Source organism: Artibeus jamaicensis, unplaced genomic scaffold (genome assembly GCF_021234435.1).
Source record: "Artibeus jamaicensis isolate MK-2021 breed Jamaican fruit bat unplaced genomic scaffold, CSHL_Jam_final scaffold_3222, whole genome shotgun sequence".
NCBI lineage: Eukaryota > Metazoa > Chordata > Mammalia > Chiroptera > Phyllostomidae > Artibeus > Artibeus jamaicensis.
In genome coordinates this window covers 3,010,154-3,031,401 of record NW_026522038.1, presented here as the reverse complement: position 1 = coordinate 3,031,401, position 21,248 = coordinate 3,010,154, and the positions used below count along the sequence as shown (strand labels likewise).

Genomic DNA, 21,248 nt, shown 5'->3' with positions numbered 1-21,248 from the left:
TTTAGGAGTCCAATCCAATATGTCAAGTACTGCAGGGTAAATTTGGAGTTGATAGTTGGCATAAAAAGCTAGACCGGGCCTGCCCAACAAGGTTCACAGCCACGCCTCAGAAAGATAAGAAGAGGTGCCAGTCGTTACCTGTCTGCTAGTATGAAGCTCAACGCTCTGAAGAAAAAAAACACAACTGAGACTCCAGAGAGCAGTCGCGCACAACTCCAGCCTACAGCACAGGTTACTGGAAGTGTGAAGAAACAGGAAAATGTGACTTACAATGCAGAGTAAAAGCTGCCACTAGAAATATACCTTGAGCTGACGCCAGTGTTAGACTTAGCAAATAAAAGCATTTAAAGCTTTTTAAAGGAAAATATGGTCTATGGATGGGGAATCTCAGAAAAAAGAAAATGGAAACTAAGAAAAATCAAGTGCAAAGTCAAGGACTAAAAAAAGTATAGTGCCTGAAATGAAAACACTTATTGGATAGACTTAAAACTAGACTAGAGTTGGTGGTAGAAAAGGTCAGTGAGCTAGAAGTTAGGTTAATAGAAATTATTTGGAAAAAAATTGATGGGGAAAAGGCAGAGCCTCAGTGACTGTAGACAGTATTAAGCCATCTAGCACGTGTATAATTGGAATAATGAAAGGAGGAGAGAGATGATGTAGGCAGAGAAAGGTTTTGAGAAAATGGTGGTTGAAAGTTTTCTGAAATTGGTGAAAAGCATTCACCTAAAAATTCAAGAAGTCTACAATCTTAGAAAAACAAATTCAAAGAAAACCATACTTAGGCACATAGTAGTCAGTCTGCTGAAAATGCATGATGTAAAGAGGAACCTTAAATGCAGAGTGGTGGAGGGAGGGAGAGATGAAGAGGGAACACTGGGGAGAGAATGGAAATGATGCCTGACTTCTCAGGAGCGATGGGAACTGGAAGCAGTGGATAAACACCATTAAGAAAGACAAGCAAAAAATTTCAGAAGTAAGCCTGGTAATTTAGAACTCTGTTTTCCAGCCAAAATAAAGGTGAAGTTAAGGCATTTCAGAGAAACGAGAATTGAGAATTCTATTAGGGAAGAAAAGCTTTTCAGAAAACCTCCAGCAAGCTTTCTGTGAGGGCCCATCACCTGCACCCTGTGTGGCAGTGTGGTGAGGAAGATGGGGAAGTGGGCGGGGGCAGGGTGGGCCTGCCCTTCGCGTCCTCATGGAACGGGGAGATCAGGGCAAAGGGATATCAGTCACGTGTGGGCATCCAGCAGTATTTGCCAAATATGAATTAAATTGCTTTTACAATCAGAACAAAAAGTGGCAAAGCTATTTGTTATTTGGCACACACATGCAAGTAAAGCAGAAAAAGTCATTTGTAGTTAGCCTGGCTCTCTACCGGTTCTTGGAAGGCTTTATAGAAAGACTTTAGACATCACCTTGTACTTGTTCGGCGTACATTGAGTGTTCCAAGCATCTTGCGAGCCGCTGGGCACAAAGAGGTAAATTATGCATCCTGACCTCAGTCTGCTGGAGAGATGAACAGGCAGCTCTTACTGGTTTTTAGCGACCATCTTCCAAGCAGTGTGTCATCTTTTTCATCGAGCAAGTGGATTTTATTTAGAAACACTGGTTAGGGAGCAATTCAGTTGGGATTGCCAGGGAATGTTTTACAGAATAATAGTAACTGGAGCAATGTTTGTCCTTCCTCGAGGGCCAGGTGCTGTCCTTCATGCTTTCAAATCTCCCACCCATCCTACTGTGTTAAGTGTTAACCTCATTTTTGCCTAAGGGCACTCAGCCAGGGGCAGAGTCCGGATACACATCTAAGACAGCCTGATCTAAAGCCTGTGTGCTTAACCAGGCACAGCAGTGGCTCTGGACTGACTTGAATTCTCTTGATTAAAGCATACTACCTTTTCAACAGGGTCGAAGTTAACTCACAACAGGTATTCTCGGAAGAGTTACATGTGTTTTGTTTATTCTCTTTTGTTACAGTTTAAAAGTATTCTCATAAAGAAACCATTCACTAAAATGTAAATTAACACACTTCAGGTCATCTGCAGGAGAATGTTGACTGCTTGTTCGGTGTGTTTGCCTGTAGTTTACTATGTAACCTCTAGAAGTCCAAGAGCAATTTCATTGACTGGTAATTTTTACAAGACAATGAGAACTGGCTACTGCCACCCACCATGTGCTTTGTGACCTACATGTTGCTAATTTTTCTCAGCTTCAGTTTCCTCTTGTTTTCAGAGGGTGGAGGTGGTTGGAGCACATCATCTGAGCTTCCTTAAATATTAAAATTAAGCCATGTATCCCCAGTTTATGGACGTTTTGGTCCTTGAATGATTTAAATGTCTAGGCATACATACTTAATAAGCAAAGTAAGTTCACCTAAATTCAGAGAACTGCCTTTTGGGTTTAGTGCTGTGTAAGCAGCCAGTAATTCACATGAGGCAGAAGAGATTTTTTTCACTGAAGTAGCGTTGTACAGTAGTTAATTGGTGATAAAATTCTGACCTCTTGATAAAAATTCTGAGTCTGAACTAGCAGAGGTCTTTGTGTGACAGTTGTGAAGGGGCAGAGGGGAGTGAGCAGAGCTTTCCGATGGGGCTGGATCCGAGGGTGGGCAGGGAAAGAGGCGGCATCTAGGGGAACGAAGGCCTCTTAGTGTCATGCTCTGCCATTGTGTTCAGACAGAACTATTGCAGCTCAATGCACGCAGAATTAACACTAAAGCGGAAAAAGATGTAGTCATAGGACCTTGGGGTCTTCTCTATTCAGCTGGCAACTGGGGAGACAAGAATTAAGGTAGTACTCAGGAGGCTTTTTAATGTTCCGGTTGGAAGTGGCACACATCACTTGGGCTCATCCTTTGGGGGGAACTTAGCTACCTGGCTACACTGCAAGGGAGGCTGGGAATTATATTAAACTATGTGTTCAGGAAGAAGGATAGTACAAGGTATGTAGGCATAGAAGTATATGGAAACTAGAGTGAAAGAAAATCTAAACAATTATTAACTCTAGGAAAAACAAACAGTTGTACAAGGAGGAGAATAAAGCTAATAACAGCTAACGTTTTGCTTTGTACCAGTATAGCACTGAGATGCAAAGGCAGCAAATGCATCTGGGAAATGTTGGGCTTTCTGCCTAATTCTCTGTAGCCCCAGGCTTAGCTGACCACCCAGAAGACTGGCATGTCTCCCAAAGATAAACACCATGCACCCAGGAAGAGGTTAACGAATGTATAGGGTGTGGATACTGCCTGGTGTTCTACGTTAGCTGAGGGATGCATTGTTCTTTCTGGTGGTGTTTGTGACTGCCCACCATTTGGTTTTACGCTAACCCCCTATAAAAGGGACCCTGTCCTGGGAGGGCTGTAGATTTTCCACGGCCAGTGACTACTGGGAGCAGCTGCTTTGCCCACATATATAAGTTTCTTCCATTAAAGCTCTTAGGAATTTGAATAAGGCTACATGTCAGTTTTTTTTTAATCAATCCTGAATTCAGACTTTTGGGGCTTTCCTCCAACAACCAGGTACTGTTCTATGTCTTCACATGTTTCATATGTTAGTTTACTTAAAACTTCTATTTTTACAGGTGAATGTTGATTTCACAAAAATTACAGTTATTTATTTATTGGGTATAAATGGGATAAGGAATGAGAGCGGTGTAAAAGCCAAACCTCATCTTTTATAGTAGGAAAAATGATGCGGAAATAATGTGTACATTTTATAATATCTGAAATCAATCAGCCAAGACACAGGAGTGTATGGATGTCACTTGGGAATACGGGGTTAATATCAGGGAACACAACTGAAAACCAGACTCCTTGGGGTGGCCGGCTCAGGCGCGGGGGAGGAGGCGGCCCTGGTGCTACCGCACTTTCCAAACGTGTTGGTCGAGACACAGGTACCTGTTTCAGGGGAGAGAAGATGGGAATGATGTGTAGTGTTCATTATGTAGGTGGGCCTTATTTCCATGTGGAAAAGAGATGGTTTTGTAAAAATCACTAAATAAATGGAACTTTACATAGAAAGGGAGCTAAAAACAGATTTCTAGACCTGGGTTTGTGCTTTATTGGCCAAGTCGCCTAAACTTTGGGTTTTATTTCAACTTTTAATGAGAATGATGATTTCTTACAGTTACTTTAACTTATAAATTCTAGATGTTGGATAATTTTTGTTTTTAAATGAGGTCTTTACGTGAAAGTTTAGGCTTCAGAGGTGCTTTTCATTGCAGGGAAATGCCTTGTTTAGCTCTTACTTAATATCTTGGGTTGTTGTCACTGAGGTTCATGATTTCCTCAGTACCAGTTTATATAAGTCTCCAAATAATTTAAGTCATTTTCATTCAGTGTTTTTTAAAAATTTATTTTAATTGTTGTTCAAGTACAGTTTTCTGACTTTTAGTCCCATCCCAGCCCACCCATCCATAGTGGGTTTTTTAACCTATTAAAGTACAACACAGAAAGTGCATGAGTCACAGTGTACGTGCACCTTACTGAATTTCCACAGCGAGCACAGGCTGCTTGTCAGCACCGGCTTCTGGGTCAGGAAACAGAATATGACCAGGGACTCCTAGAACTGACCTCAGAGTGTATTAGGTACTAGCTCCTACTTCCAGAATTGGTCAAATGGCACAAACTTTTGGTTAAAAATGAATAAATTCTGAGGATTTAATGTACAGTCAGGTGAGCGGAGATAATAACACTGTGTCGTGTACTTGAAGTTCGCTGAGAGAGTAGATTCTGTGTTCCCACCACACGCAGAAAGGCTATGTGAGGTAATAGATGTGTTAATTAATTGATATGCTAAATATTTCATGGTGCATACACTTACCCAGTCATCATGTTGTATTCTTTAATATACATAATTTTATTTGTCCATTTACCTGTCAAAAAAGCTACAAAAGAACATCAGAACATAACCATTACCAGTTCCCAGAAGCACCTTCCAGTTGCTTCTCTTAAGGGGTCAACCCCTACCCTGACTTCTAACCTCCAGGACTAGATTTTGAGCTATATATAAATGATATCTAGTAGTTGTGTAGAATCATACATGTAGACACACATGTGCTCACATATTTCCTATAAGTATAAAATATATATGTAAACACTCATACACATTTATACTTTTAGATTTTTTTTGAGGGGGAGGGGTTGCTAATTGTGTTTCTGGCTTCCCACGTTATTCATTTAAATTTGTTGAGGTTTCCTCCTGATAGAAATGCATTGTGTAGGAAGTACATGCATTTATTACTCATTTACTACTTGTAAGGACCGGTCATAAAAGCACAGTTATCTAACGTGGAAGCCTTCGTTCCAGGTCCAGTGGCATTGCAGAGCACGCATGGTTGCAGGAGCCAACTTCTACATTGTCGGACGAGACCCGGCCGGCATGCCTCACCCGGAAACGGGGAAGGATCTGTACGAGCCGACTCACGGCGCCAAGGTGCTGACCATGGCCCCCGGCCTCATCACTTTGGAAATAGTTCCCTTCCGCGTCGCTGCGTACAACAAAAAAAAGAAGCGTATGGACTACTATGACGCAGATCAGTAAGTTTTACGTTCGCTGCCCAAATCTGTGAAAACCTTGTGTTTTAAGCTGCTTCCAGGGCTTTAACGTGTTGGCTCATTTTAAAACAACGTTGCCGACAACAAATTTTGTTGTACCCATTTAAGAGAAAGATAAATGAAGGAAACGAATTTCTTCATACTCCAGAAGGTAGAAGTAAAAATTGAATCTGGTCACATGGTTCATGATTACAGGAATTTTGTTGTGAAGTGTTTAAGGGCAGTATTGACATTGCTGGGTCTGCTGTATCTGTTGTATTTTACTGAGCATACAGAATGTCCAAGGACTCAGTGATGATTATTACTCCGCTAAAGCCCACAGCGCCTGTGCAGTGAGAGCTTAATATTCTCGCAATCACTGTGTGACAGGCCCTCTCCTAATTATTTTACAGATGTAATTTAATTATTCCCTGTAACCCTATAACAATCTTAAGAGGTAGGTGCTGATATTATCCCCATTATGTAGACCAGAAGTAAGCTGAGGCATTCAAAGGTTAAATAATTGTAAAAGGTCACAGAGCCAGTAAGTGGCAGCCCAGCAGTGGAACCCAAGCCCGGGGAGCCCACAGCTGGTGCTCCGGAACACTATAGAGTGCAGCTTCTTTCTTCAGAGATCTTAGGGGGAGCCACACACTGACACGCTTTTAGTACAAATTATTGGTAGCATTGAGAATGCATTTATCTCCCTTTGACTGACCAAATTGTATTTCTGTCTGTAGATGATACCAGTAGGTACTGCACTCTATGATTTGGAGTGGCCTGGTGAGGCTTTAGGATCAGAAATCATGGGTTTTAATTGTTCTTCCTGGGTAGCTCAGTTGGTTAGAGCCTTGTCCCAAAGGGCCAGTGTTGTGGGTTTGATCCCCGGTCAGGGCACATACAGGAAGCAACCAATAAATGCATAAGTGGGACAACAAATCAATGTTTCTCTCTCTCTCTCTTCCCCTCCTTTCTCTCTAAAATCAGTAAATTTTAGAAAGGGAGGGGAAAGGAGGGGGAAATCACAGGTTCTGGCTTGTCCTTGCCATGTAACTTGAGAGTCCTGTGTGATCTCTGGCCCCGTTCCTTCATCTCTAGAATGATGGCCGTGGACAAGATGATTCCCTCCTGGTTCAAAATCTGTCATTCTTCCCATGATCTGTAGTACCTTGTGATTTTTATGTCTTAGTAGGTACTTGTACATGTGAGTTGGTTTTTTTGATTGATGCTGTTTAGTATAATTACATCCGCTTATTTAGTGTATTTACTTCTTTAGTATAGATTATAATGCATGTTCGGCAAATAGAACCAATAATTATTTTTATTTATGTTTTATCGATGTCACCTGTATTGACAGGTACAAATTAAAAATTGTCCATAATAACCTTTAATCTAAGAGCTCTCAGTCTTTTTTCCGTGGTAGTTGACAGTTGACTGTGTGCTGAGGAATGATCTTGACCCGACCTTGACCCTGGGTCTTCTTTTCTTGTGAGTCATTTTGTAATGGTGGGGACAAGACAGCAAGAGAAACCTTATTAAAAATTAAAATATTCTCCTGTTTCTAAATGGGGCATAAATGTGTCATTTAATTTCTTTGAAGTAAATGGAATTTGTCTAGGTAAAGAGAAGACTATTATCAGAGGAATTTGTTGGCTTCTCATTTAATGACAAATAATTCTGGAAAAAGTACAATTTTAGATGATAGAAGGCTTCTCTGAGTGATGAACTATAGCTAAAATGCAGGAAAATCCTGATGATTCAATGAAGAGAAAAGGCCTACGTAACCGGTGCAGGCGAGCATGAAAGAGCTAAGTGTTCCCTATGGCCTGGGTGTGGAATTCAAGAGTGGAGCAATTCTAGACAAATATTTTCCTGAACATCTGAAACATGGCCCATATTCCAGTATACTTCTGAACCACACCATGAGACACATTTGCAATTAACCACAACATTTTTTACCCTTATACAAAATCAGGGTTTGCCAGCATCTAGAAATAGTTTTGAATCATGGCATGTTTTGTTGTGACCTAAAAATGTGTGTGTGCATGCCTGTGTATATATTATATATACATAGGGTGGGGCAAAATCAGGTTTACTGTTGTTTGTATGGAAAATAATGCAATAATTAATAACTAATGCAAGAATAAACTGTTTCATATACTCACAATGGTAAACCTACTTTTGTCTACCCTGTGTACACTCATGTATGTACACGCATACACTACAATTTCACTGTCAAAAACATACAGCTATAAAAGTGATGTGCTAAGAGTTGTAAATAGACTATTTCTACCAAAGAGATGCCTTAGAAGCTTTTAAAAATGAATTTTAAGAAAAATATGGTAAACCTTGAATCATATTACCAGAAAAGTTGATTGAAAGTGAAAATATAAATTAAATATTAGGGAAAGTGGAAAAGTTTCGGATATAGTTTTGTCCTTTTGTGGCGGGTACAGTTGTGTAGGGTCGCCCACAGAGAGTCTAACTCAGAATGAGTAATCCCCCCGTAACTGCAGTTTCACTTTCCGCCGTTTTGGCTACCTTGCTGTCACCTCTGGCCCGGAATCATTAAAGGTAAAATTTCAGTAATAAACGGTTCACAGGTTTTAAAGTGCGTGCCATCCTGACGAGTGTGATGGAAGCACACCACCGCCTCTGTCCTGCCCGGGCACGTGAGCCATACTTTGGTCCCACGTATCTGCGCTCTATATGTTCCCTGCCTTTTGGTCACTCGGTAGCCGTCTTAGTTATCGGATTGACTGTCACAGAATCACAGTGATGTGTTCAGGGAACGCTTATTTTACTTACAATGGCTCCCGAGTGTGAGACCAGTGATGCCGGCCGTCCTGATGGGCCAGAGAGAAGCCGTCAGGTGCTTCCTTTGAATGAAAATGTGAGTGAAGTAACTAATAATATAGTTTGCAAGAGAACACATTTGCATAGCCTTTAGTACAGAATATTATTCTAGGTGTTCTATTTTATTATTAGCTATTGTTAATCTCTTACTGAGCCTAATTTATAAATTAAATTTTGTCATAGGTATGCATGTACAGGAAAAAACATCGTATACAAGGTCTGTCCAGAAGGTATCCAGCCTTGTAATATGAAAAATAGAGACATTTACTGCAGAAGATAAAAAATATAGAAAAAAATAGTACATAGGACAATGATGCCTCAGTCCCTTTCAAAGTAGTCACCTTGGGACCTCACACAGTTCTCCCACCCGCCATCAGCTGCCCCTTTGTATTTTCCTGGATCTCATCAGTGGTCTGAAATCTCTTCCCTTTCAAAGGTACTTTTAGTTTTGGGAAAAGCCAGAAGTTGCAGGGCAGTAAATCTGGGCTGTAGGGGGTGCTGAGTCACCTGGGTGATTTGATGTTTTGCCAAAAACCCTGCACAAGGCGTGAGGCATGAGCAGCCATGTTATTGCGATGAAGCTGCCAGTCTCCAGTCGCCCACAGCTGCAGCCTTCTGAATCATCCTAGTAGTTTCTACAGAGGAATGTTCAAGCTTAACACAAAATTGGATGCAGATTCATCGCTCTACTTGCTCAATCATTTTGAATGCGATGGCCACACAGTACACATGCTCACTCAACAGTGTCTACCGCCCGCACTGACTAGTATAATGAAGTTGTCATTGTTCATGCATGTGCATTCCAGTCCATTCTCCTTGGCTGACAGGTTACATTGATATCATGCAAACCATTCTCATTATGTTAACAATGGCTGGACTTTTTCCAGAGAGACCTCATATATAGGCTCCTGTACTACCTGAGGTTTCAGGCACGCACTGTAGGTCTTAGAATGTATACCCCTCAGATAAGGGGGAAGCTACTGTGCTTAGTCTGTGGAGAAGCCTGCTTTGGATATTCCTTTGAAAGCGCCCAGCCTCACCTTTCTATAGGTTTATAAACCTTAGTGTCCGAGATGGAATGCTGGGCCAGGCAGCTCTTTGCTTCTCACCTAGCATGCAATTTATTTGTTTAATTGTGTACAAGATGTTTTGAAAGTAATGATCAGTCACAAATAGAGTGAGGAGAGAAAAACAATTATTCAATTAGTGGCCAAATATTTAAAACTTAGGTGAGTTTCCGTTATTATGAGTTAAGGAAACCAAACTAAACCGTTGGAGCTTTTCTTTTACATGTTCCTTATGCCAACATGTTCCGTCACTGCAGCTTCTTTGCACGATCAGCTGACTTAGCCACACGCGGGGCGCTGGGACCCATCTGTATGTACTTAGTCGATTGATGTGCTGGGAGGCCCTTGATAACTTTCATGTTTTCTGTGTAGTATTGCTTTAAGTCTCTCTTTTAATCATTCAAAAGCTAAATAATGACATCAGTTTTCATAAGATTTTCCAATGATGAATTCTATATTAGTTGCATAAGTGGCTCATTTTCTTGGAATTTTTTTGAGTTAGCAGATCTTAATAAATTGTAACTTGGGAAGCTTTAAAACTGACTTAGTTTTCTAAATTTTTTATATTGTGTTCAAATACAATTAAGTTGATGGGAATATGTTGGAAAGTGATTAAAATTTTATGGAAAGGCGATAGTCTTTGATGTGGTGAGAAAACAGTTATTAATTATGCACATGTGAGGTTGTCTTACATTTGATTAATGGCTGTTATTCAATGCCAACTTTTATGCAATTGATGATTTTGTAGCTTTTGATTTGACTAAATACCAGTGTAAGACAAGGCTGAGGGACAAAGAACCAGCTTCATAAAAATTTCAGGCAAGATATTGTTGATAGGAATGATGACAAAAATCATCTGTTTATACTTAGGAAGTTAAGTAGGTTCATATTCGCTATAATAGTGACTCAGGGAGATTGTTGTAGGACCACAAGCTCTCAAAGCCCATTCTTTCAGATATTACAAACTGTTAGAGATCCTTTTTTTGTAATATTTTTCTCATAATTCTTCTTTGTAGTTGGGTAAGTGCAGGATTAGGGCTCCCATTTAAACAGCAACTAACAAAAAGCGAGCACACCCGTGAGAGGGCCTCGTGGGACTGGATGAATGCAGGGCCGGTGGGTGCAAGAGTCTGCCTGTGCCACCTCGTGTCCCCCCTCCCCACCCTTTCCCTTGCAACCACGGCGTCACTCTTCTGTACCTGTGCCTTCAAATGTGGCTCTGTGGAGATCCAGCTGTGATCTTTTAGGGCTTTGCTTTAGCCACAGGCACTGGTATTGCTTACTGTGAAGAGTTCTAGGAGGAAATAGTCACAATTATATGTCTCATGCATTGGTTTTTTCCCTTCTGTTATGCCACTTAGCAGAGCCTTGGCTCTGTTGATATGGAGTCACATAATTCTTTGTTATGGGGGCCCGTGCTGTCCACTGTAACAGAGGTCCCCAGCCTCTGGACCCTGGACTGGTACTGGTCCGGACCGGTTAGGAACTGGGCTGCACAGCAGGAAGTGAGCTTGAGTGTAATGTGCTTGAATCATCCTGAATTCATCCCCCCTACCTTGGTTTATGGAAAAACTGTCTTCTACGAAACAGGTCCCTGGTGCTGAAAAGGTTGGGGTCCATTGCTGTATACGATGCTGGCCCTGGGAAAGGGGAGAGGGGATAAGGCAGCAAACTCACCTCTGTGGAGAACCAGTGGCTTGTAACAGCAGTGACGTATTTGGGTGCCTTATGCTCTTCTTCACCATTTCATCATTATTGACAAATCAAAAACAGGCATTCCTCCCTTTTTCTGCAGAGGCTGAAAGGAAAACCTTTCATATTGGATCTATGCATGTTGAGAGGACTAGAAGTCCTCGCTCCTAAATAAATGGGATAGTCACATGAGACACAAAGTAGAAAGCAAATAACAGAACAAAGAAATCCTGGTGACAGATAGGAAGGGAATTGTTTAATATAGTTAGATCAGTGCTAAAATACAGTTATCTAAAATGTAGTACTTTGATTCACTTAATTTTTCTGGTTAACTTGTAAATAATTAAGCTGTTTGGGCTACAACTTTTTAAAAACCCTTTGAACAAGTATTATTTCTGTCTGTATAACCTCCTGTCTTAGATGCAGACCTTACACAGGAAGCCGTGTCCAGGGATGTCAGTGTGCTGCTCAGAACAGTCCAGGACAGTCTGCTGAGCATCCAGACAGTGTTATTTGGTGATGGACAACTGAGAGCTATTAGGATTAGTTTCTTGAAAACTGGGATCCTCTCTTGAGTAACCGGAGGCTGGTTAGAGAAGCAGATGAAAAGCGATGTACCCTTTTCTAGCAGAGAGCACGGAAACCCAACATTCTGCCCATGGAGATCTGTGTGGATTCTTTAGAAACCTGTCCATTGGCACTCAGTCAAACCCCTGTTCTCAAGCTCAGAGATACTAGAGAACAAATGGGCAGTTGCTGGACTGGGGTTGGGGTGGGCATGGGGGAATGGGTGAAGTTAGTCAAAAGGTACAAACTTCCAGTTATAAAATAAATAAGTCATGGGAATGTCATGTACAGCCTGGTGACTATAGCTAATAATAATAATAATAATAATAATAGTAATACTGCATTCCATATTTGAAAGTTGCTGAGCAAGAAGTCCTTAAGTTTTCATCATAAGACAAAAAGTGTGTTTTTGGTAAGAGTGTATGATGACAGATGTTAACTAGACGTATTGTGGTGGTCATTTCCCACTACAGATATCCAATCATTATGTTATACACCTGAAACTAATATAGTGGTACATATTAATTATACCTCAATAAAAAACAAAAAGCAAACAAAAATTGCTGTCTTTCTGAACTGCAGTGCATCATAGACTCCATCACCCTTTATAGTAAAGAAAATGGAGCTGCCTGTGGTGACTTCAGGAGTTTGATATTTGACTGAACATCTGATTGAAGCTGTTCTCTAATCTTATTCATAAGCATTGGGTGCTGGGAGGAAAATATGATGAATTAAGGATTTGGGTTAATTAATCTCTGGTAATGTTTTGTGTATTTCAGTTGGTCTTTGGTTTGGAAATAAAAGTCATTAAATTTGTCATGTATGATGTCACCATTGCGTTTTAGTTTCTGGAAAGTTGAAAATAGCTATTTATGCGTTTAAAAAAGATTTTTTTACCTCATTTCTAAGAATTTGTAGGTTTTCGATATACACTGTATTATGTATAAGTTGCTTTTAAGTTGAATGAAAAGTTAAATAGATCCCAAATAGTTCATTAGATTCACATATGCATTACCATCAGTATTTTTAGTTATATTAGTGAAGAAATTCTCCTTCTCTTGTCATGTAGTTAGTCTTTTTTTAAAGTTGGCCTAATTGAATGTGACCGGTCAGAAGATACACGTGAAGGGCTGTCTGCCTAGCCCAGGCTCGTCAGCCTGAGCAGCCGGGGCTGGTGGCCCTGACGGCTGCCTGTGCGGGCCCAGACGGAGGCGGCTGTGAAGATTTAAAGTCTCCAGCAAGCAGCCAAGAGTTACGGCACGTTGGAGTTAGTTAAGATGCTGGCGACATGAGGTGTGTCCCACATGGGACAAGATGCCATGGGTCCCACAGGGTCCCACACAGTCTGCTGGATGGTCTGGTTTTTCCCCTTTCTGCCGTTTGAATTCCCTCCCCCACCCATCCTGTTTTAAGAGCAGGCGTTCTTTCAGCTGTGGATTATAAGAACGTGTGGCCAAGTGGTTTTGAGAAAGGAAAAAAGAAAACAGAACATACTTGCGTTTCTTTTTTCAGGTGCCATGGGAGATTGGTTAACTAGTAAAATTAGATGGTTTAATTAGAGTTGCTTTGTAGTCAAAGCCTGATGTCCTTTTTTCAGTAGCCTTTTCTGCTTCTAGCAGATTCCTGATTACTCACAGGTGAAGTTCAGAGCTAATTTCAGATCGTTCCTGGAATGCCCCAGTTTTGTTTAATTATTTCTATAAAAAGATAGCCATTTAAATATGTCATTGTTAACACTGTGTTTTGATTATAGATAGTAGTTCTTGTGTCAAGTCCTTGCACCTGACTTCTGATAAAAAGCAAACTCCTTATGTGACAGAAGTACAGGGATGAGGCAAAGGGAAGTAACCATGTTTTTCGTGGCTGGGGTGGAGTAGAGCCACTGCCATGTGGAAGCAGAGACTCCAGTCTCATGTGATGAAGAAATGCTTGTGGCGTGTGGGGCAGATGGAGTGTGAAATAGCGTCAGGGAAAGAGGTACCCAGGGCCCTTGGCTTTAAAATGCAATTTCAGAAGGAATGCAAGCAGACTTCTGGGTTTCAGACAGCTTGGCATTCTGGGGCAAGGAAGGACTTCAGTTACTCTGGCTTTCTTCCTTTAATCAAAAAGTCAAGACAGAATCATTCAGCAGCTGCTGCGCTCTTGCATCTTTCTCATTGCCATCAGTGACAAGTACTTTAACCACGTGACACAGGCTTTCTTTTTTGAAGTCAGAATTTAAAATTTATGTGGTCAGAAAGCTCCAGGTTCCTATTTGTCCTCAATGAAGCTTATTTAGGGAGCTGGTAAGTGAAGCCCCAAAAGAACTGAAACATTCCATCGATGTTTTATCAAATGATTCTCAGCTAAAGTAACACTGGGACAGATCTCTGGACCCTGCAGCTCCCTTGACTTTGTGTAGGCTCGGCCTTGCTGACCCTACCTGGGGTAACCTCTCTGGCCTGGAGAGAAGTTGGTTGTGTCGATGGATTCTACAGTGTTATCAGTTCATTCCCACACAGCTTCTTGTTACCCTCGGAAGTCAACCTTATGTCTCTGCAGAAACAGTAACTGCCTCCCCCTCTTCTATGTATGACTTCAAATCATCACTGTTTCTTCTTTTCTTCATTCTTGACCCTCCTCTTTGTCAAAGCTCCTTTCCCCGTGTTCTTTATTCCAGGCCGTCTCCATTTTTCATTTCTCTCCTGCTTCCTCCCTCCTGGCTTTCGTCCTTTGTTTTTCATTCTTGCCGTTTGTTTTCTTCTGCCCATACACTTACTAAGACCTTCCTTTTTCTAGGAGAAAAACACAGCTTTTCCCCACTGTTTGTCTCTGCCATTTTATCATTTCATGTTTTTCTCCATCCACTGAAACTCTTAGATTCAAGAAAATTTGAATTCTGATTTGTAAATCCAGTGTTTTGTGTTTTTTTCCTTCCCTCTTGCTCATCTTCCTTAGCTCCTGTTTGTCCTTAAAATTTTTAAATTCTCCCATGACGTTCATATAATCATCCTGGTTTTCTTGCTTTTCCTTTGACAAATACTTCTTCTGTTGAGTTTATGTGTTTTCTCAAATTCAGTTTTTACTTTGGGGTCGATAAACTTACAAATTATGTTTCTAACCCAGTCTTCTCTGAATTTTTGAGAAATCTCTCATATTCTTCTTTTCTGGGCCCAGCCCACACGCGGCCGTTTCCTTTTTCTCACATTATGTCGCAGTCACTTCTGTCGTCATTCTCGTGAGAGAAACGGTCGCTCCCGTCGTGTGTCAGCTGTGGAGACCTGCCCGTGTGCACATGGGCCGTAGGAGTGGGATGCCCTCCAGATTTAAACTGGATCCAGCCTGCGTTACAGCATTGCCCGTTAACCCTTCCCTTCTCATCAGTCATCTTTGAAAATCTGTACAGACCTTTTAAAAGGCGTTTCACCTAAGAAAACGGGAGCTGCTGAAAACCGAGTTGAATGTGCCTGTGATGGATGTGTGTGTGTGTGCATCTTCCTGCCTTTACGTAGCGCCGTGAACAGGAGGAGCGGAAAAAGGGTGACTGGGGGAAGATGCCACATGTCTGCATGAAAGTAGTGCCTTCTGCTTGATATCGAGAGAGAGAGCATTAATGTGGATATTCCAGTGACTGGTTAAATGTGTGACATGAATTTATATTCATATCCTATATGTGTAGCATTCCAGGATAAAACTTTCAGACATCTTTTAGAGGCATCTGGTCTTCATTAATGACCGGGTACCTCACTGTGGGGTTAGAAAGGTTATAATTGGAACCAGCGGTGAATCTAGGAGGTAGAACTAGATCCAGGACCAAGAGTCAAGGTGATTTTAGGAACTAATGGTAGTGTCAGGTCTAGGGCAGGCCAAGGGCAGGAGGTGTGTAGAGGCTGGTGGTAACAGAACCAGGTCTGAGGCTCAGAAGCTCAGCCAGCCAGGCCTGTCATTGAGCATATGGACAGTGAAAATCAGAAAAGCAAGAGAAACCAGAGTCTAGTACAGACTGTGGGTGAGGAAATCACAGCACTTCTTTATTTCTTGGTCTGGAGCCCAGTGGTGTGGAGTCGATAGCCCAAGAGCTCACATGGACTAAATGAAGCAGGTTAGGAAAATGGAGTGTGGGTCCCCTGACTAGAGGAGGTGAGCGGGGTCAGAAAGAAGGCGGGTGTGATTATTGAAGAGATCACAAAGGGCATGCAGAAATTTCTAGTGTGAATAATCCAGGCTTAGAAAGAAAGGGATGTGCAGGCTGCTCAGATTAGTCACAAATCCCATGTCCCCATGTTTTGCCAGAGGATGGAGAATAATAACTCATTTAAATCTATGAATGGTCCTGTGTTGAACCACTAACATTCTTCTATACATACACCTTTTCATTTTTTCATGTTATTGATTGAGTTCCTAATTAGAAGCATTTATTGGGTTCCTAATTAGAAAGCTAGTCGATCACTGGTCAGTAAGTATTTACTGACTGTGTTCTGCGTCCGTGGCTTTGTTCAGAGGTACTCTTTACTGCCTGTGTCTGCACTGGAGTGTGAATTAATAGCCGTTATCACTACGTGGGGCCAGAATAGGAGGCTTAAGGCTGCGGCAGCCCGCTGTTTGTCTGTGCTCACTGGGGGATGTTCCAGGTGACTGACTGAGGTTTCAGGTTAATGAAAGGTTACACTATTTAAAATTATTTCAGTTTGCTTTGGATAGGGATTTTTAAAATAAGCCTTTATTACAACAGTTGTTATTGATAATTTATTTTATTTGATATTGATCATTGATAAAAATCATTATTATAGAAAGTTGCGGAAACCATGCTGAACAAAATCAAAAGCACCTATGACACCACTTCGTAGAACTAACTACCGTTAACACTTGGGTGTATTTCTTTATAGCCTCCCCTGCCCCATCCCTTGTATTTGACCAAAATTGCAGTGTTTCTCTGTGTGAAGTTTTGTATTCTGATCATTTTGGTTACTATTAATTACATCTGAACGTCTTTCCCCACCCTTAGCTGTACTTTAATAATCATGTAATTCAACTCAGGGCTGTCCCATCATTTATTTAGAACCTTAAACTTTTAGATTATTTATAATATTTGACTATCATAAGACAACTTTCATATAGGTATCTTTCTGCAAAATGTTTCTCTGCATCTCTAATTATTTCCTTAATGTAGATGCCTAGAAATGTAGTTATTAGCTGAAACATACCTAGTGTACCACTAGAAGGAAGGGCCAGTTGGCAGTTTATGATTTCAGTGGATCCCCAGGTTGAATCCACAGGTAATGAAGTGGGGAGGGAACATACGGATTCTAACAAGGAGTCAACACGGCTTGTGATCTGGTGACTTCAGTGACTCAGAACTAATGCTGGGTGCCGGTCTGCTACCTAGTTGGTTCCCTGGTTTGAGGGAAGAGGATGAAAATGCTAGTAGACAAGTATGTGTTCTAGCCATAGGGCCCATGTGCTTAATAGTGTAAGGGCTTTTGTGTGTTTTTGTATTGTGAAGATGAGAACTAACACTGCCTTTGTGGTATCTTACCAATGCAATAAGAGCAATTATTGCTACCTGCTCACTGTTGCTATAGTGAAATTCCAGTTTTCCTCTTAATGTTCCAGTATGCATTTAGCCTTTTAGAGTCATTCTAAAATGTTTTGAGTCTGCACTAGCTAAATTAGATATAATTCTCTTTTCTCAGTTTCTAGTTCTAAACTAGCAGTTGCCAGGGGCTGGAGAGCAGGGAGTGAGATGCGTGCCGTTCTAGAAGGGTGACTGAAGGGATTGCCATGGTTATAGAACTGTTTTGTGTCTTAACTGTGGTGCATAAATGAACCTGCACAGGTGATAACATTGCACAGAGCTAAATAAACATGCTAGAAAATGAGCACAAATAAAATTGGGGTCACGGGAATAAGATAGGTAGATTGTTTCTGTGCTGATATTCTGATGGTGATATGCTGCTGTAGTTTTGCAAGATGTTACCGTTGGGGAAGACTGGCCACAAGGATATGTGGGATCTTGCTGTGTGTGTCCTTACAATGGCATACGAATCTACAATGGTCTCATAAAAATGTCACTTAAAATATTTTTGCCAGTTCTGAAATTGGGTAATTTTGAACAGTGAGTGGTATATTTGCTTAATGACAAGTTTGAAATCAGCTTGCTATTCACAAGTACATTTTATCCGTTTTTTCAATAACTTTGTCTACTGTGAACAGAAGGAACATATGCTTTTAAATATTTTCCTATAAACAAGTTTTTAAAAATGCGAAATAATTTTCCTTTTCTCTTTCAGCCATGAAGACTTTGAGTTTATTTCAGGAACACGAATGCGCAAACTCGCCCGGGATGGCCAGAAACCCCCCGACGGCTTCATGGCTCCCAAGGCCTGGACGGTGCTGCTGCAGTACTACAAATCCCTGGAGAAGGCCTAAGCTGCTCACCAGCCCCTCCACCTCTGACACCTCGTGGAGTAACCAGAGGGGACCACGTGGTTCTGTCGGCATCTCTTTGTGGTGCTGTCTGTCTGCACACGCTTCCTGAAAACAGACCGTTCTCCCTAACTAGCGTCAGTTTTGGTCTGCCTGTGAGTTCTGTTCTGAACTAGTGTAACACGTTGCTGGTTTTAGTGTATCTTTTCCACTGATTATAGTTAATATTCCTATAATACAATTTTAAAATCTTGTGCTTTTATATTATATTTATGCTTCTGTCTCATGATTTCTGTAAGTTGTTATATTAGTTGTAACCAATAGTATACACATAGAATCTCATTTTTCATCCCTTGACAAAGGGAAAAAATCTACTGAACAATAAATTCAGCTAGACCTTGTTTTGGGGATTTTACAAGATGTGTAGCGATTAGATTTCTTTTCTACATTGAAAACATAAACTGCTTTCTTCCCTCCCTTTGATCAGCTGTTGATTTATTATCCATTATAATCTAAAGTATTCCTGTGATCTGTGTAAACCCTGAATGAGCTTTCTTTATTCAATAAAATTAAACCTGTTGACTTCTTATTTATGTGATGCCTTTATTGTCTGGTTTACAAAGGTTTTTTTTTGAAGTTTCTGATGGAGGAGGGAAAATATAGGTGCTTTTTATTACTGGAATCTAATAATTAGTTTTTAACACTGTGTTTCAAGTGAATTTTTAAGTTGGAAAATAATAATGTATTTTTAGCCTATCCCAAAACTTACTACCCTAAATATTTCTCTGATCTTCTCAAACACCTAAGTCAGTGGTTCCAGTAAATAGATTGATGGAGGGAAGTTGGGGCATGTCAGTCAGTCCGTTTTGGAGGGGGTGACATACCACGTATGCTCTTGTAGCATATCCTCAAGTTCAATATTTTAGTGAAGATGATTACTTAGAAGCTGGGTATACAGTTTTGGTTGAGATGCTAGCTCTTTTGATTTGCAATCATACTTTCTATAATGACATAATTGTGCATGATTTGGCCTTAAAAATTCAACATTGCAAAGTGATGGCAGATTATACACGGGTATAGTGTGTTGTCATTCATGCAGGAGGGAATAAGATATTACTAGGTAAAGAAACAGGAAAAATACAAAAAAGGTAAGAATGAGGGAACCAATAGTGAGAAAGTTGATAAATAGAAAAGAAGTAGAGATGATAAATAAATATTTCTAGTAGATAGATATGTTCATGTGGATACTGAATAAAGCATTAGCAGGTGATTTAGAAGATATATGGATGGATATGTTGTTGGGAAAAATTAGAGGTGATCATTGAGGTTAACTTTTCTTGGCACCACGTTGTCTAGACTCTTTATTTAGGGAATAGCTCCTTTATATAAGTCTACAGAGGTCAAGGGCACCATGGATTCTCCCTCTTCAACCACAGACAGCTGCGGTGTGATGGCACCTCAGCTAATTCGGAAACTGCCACCTGCAGTGTTGATGTGCAGGAGGTGATGCAGAGGTGAGGAGATAGAATAGATCATGGTTGGTGGTAGCAGTGATAGAGTCAAGGTCCTGGGGGCCATGAGTGTCCAGTGAGGTGGCAGCCGTGGCAGTTGGGTCTCCTGTGCAGAAGTAGTATGTTATTTGGAGTAGTCCGATGTCATGACCTTGGCTGAGTCCTCTGCCACCGACCTTTCATTCCTGACCACTTTCTAAGCTGCATTCTCTTAACATTTTCCATGAATTCTGTAACATACCCAACAGGCTTCCCTTCCTTTTGTTACCTAAATTATCTGGGGTTGCTATTGTTTGCTACCAAGTACCCTGATTTCATTACAGGTGAGATGTGAAAACAAAAGTGTTTCACACATGAAAATGTACTACTGCTAAGTTGCAAGATTTTTTACAGTCGGCACGAAAAGTTTAAAATACAGAATTTTAAAATTTTTTAAAAAACTTGGCACTCAGAAAATGTAATGTCCTTTTAAAACTATCAAAATATATTCATGAGATCAAGATTAACAGCCTTTGGGTGCAATCTGATCTAAGAAGTAACTTTGTGTTCTATCATGGAATTGTCCTTTGTGAGTCTAGTCCCCACTGTGTCCCCTCTGGCCTCCAAACCACCAGAGAGGAACATGATGAAAACCTGATTCTAGGATGTTGTGCCCTAGGCATTGGCCCTCCACTGGTGTCTTCCTGAGAGATGGGAAGCAAAGGCAAGCACTCGGTGACTGCCACCAGCCCCACGGGTTGGTATGTGTGACTTTAATCTGCAAATCTGGTCTATGCAGAAATTGTTTTTCCTCTTCCCAGTTCATTAAAATGCACCCGAACCAATCTTTAAAACATTCAACCCTTACACCAAACCTGTCCTGCCAAGTGGTCTTGGAAATCTCAGTACCCCTTTAATCTATCCATCAGCTGGAAAAGTGAATGGAAAAATAATTTTTTTTGAAGGAAGGAGGAAAAAAGAAAGTGCAATAATCTTGGCAGAAATACAGTGTTTTAAAGCTGTCAGATCTTTGCTATGATAATCAAGACCACATATTTGAATTTCTAAGGGAGGAGCAATTGCGTCTGTCTGTTGGGAGTCAGCATTGAATTACTTTATCAGGGAAAATTCAGAAGTCATGCTCCTCACATATGGTGTATTTTTATTAGCACATGTGTAGTCAGGGATGTGTTGGCGTACAAAGTGAGAGAGTATTTGCCCAGTGGGACCTTTATGTGTGGGGTATATTTCTTAGAGGGCCCACAATCCTCTTTGCTTCTATTTCTCCAGGATTCCATTTCTTATTGCACACAGTCTCATCCCGAATGTAATTACATATTGTGTAAGGTGTGCAAAAAACACCCTGTACCTAAGTCCCAGTCTTTTCTGGACCCAGAGAAAAGCTGGCCTGACCAGAGACACATGCGTACTTGAGGGCTGTAATTGAGCGGAGGTGTGGGGAGACTGAAGACTTCTTATCCTAATGTCCTGTTTTCCTAGATTGTCAAGGAACATGGCACCAGGATTTAGGGCCTAGATTTGAAGAACTCAGGAAAAGTGGCCCTTTATCTCTGGACCTGCCTCAGCACTGAGCACCCATGGTGATCTGCCTTTGTTAGGAAAAGGAAAACACCTCCCCTG

The 21,248-nt window shown here is 41.0% G+C and overlaps 1 protein-coding gene across 1 annotated transcript in view; it reads left to right on the top strand.

Moving 5' to 3' along the window:
- PAPSS1 (3'-phosphoadenosine 5'-phosphosulfate synthase 1) overlaps window positions 1–18,706 on the top strand; it is an 85,931-nt gene extending 67,225 nt beyond the window's left edge. Inside the window, exons 11-12 of the mRNA XM_037137952.2 lie at window positions 5,304–5,533; window positions 17,982–18,706. Of these exons, the coding sequence (XP_036993847.2) occupies window positions 5,304–5,533; window positions 17,982–18,120 (369 nt within the window). The 3' untranslated portion in view covers window positions 18,121–18,706. The remainder of the gene's footprint in view (window positions 1–5,303; window positions 5,534–17,981) is intronic.
- The last annotated feature ends 2,542 nt before the right edge of the window (window positions 18,707–21,248 follow it).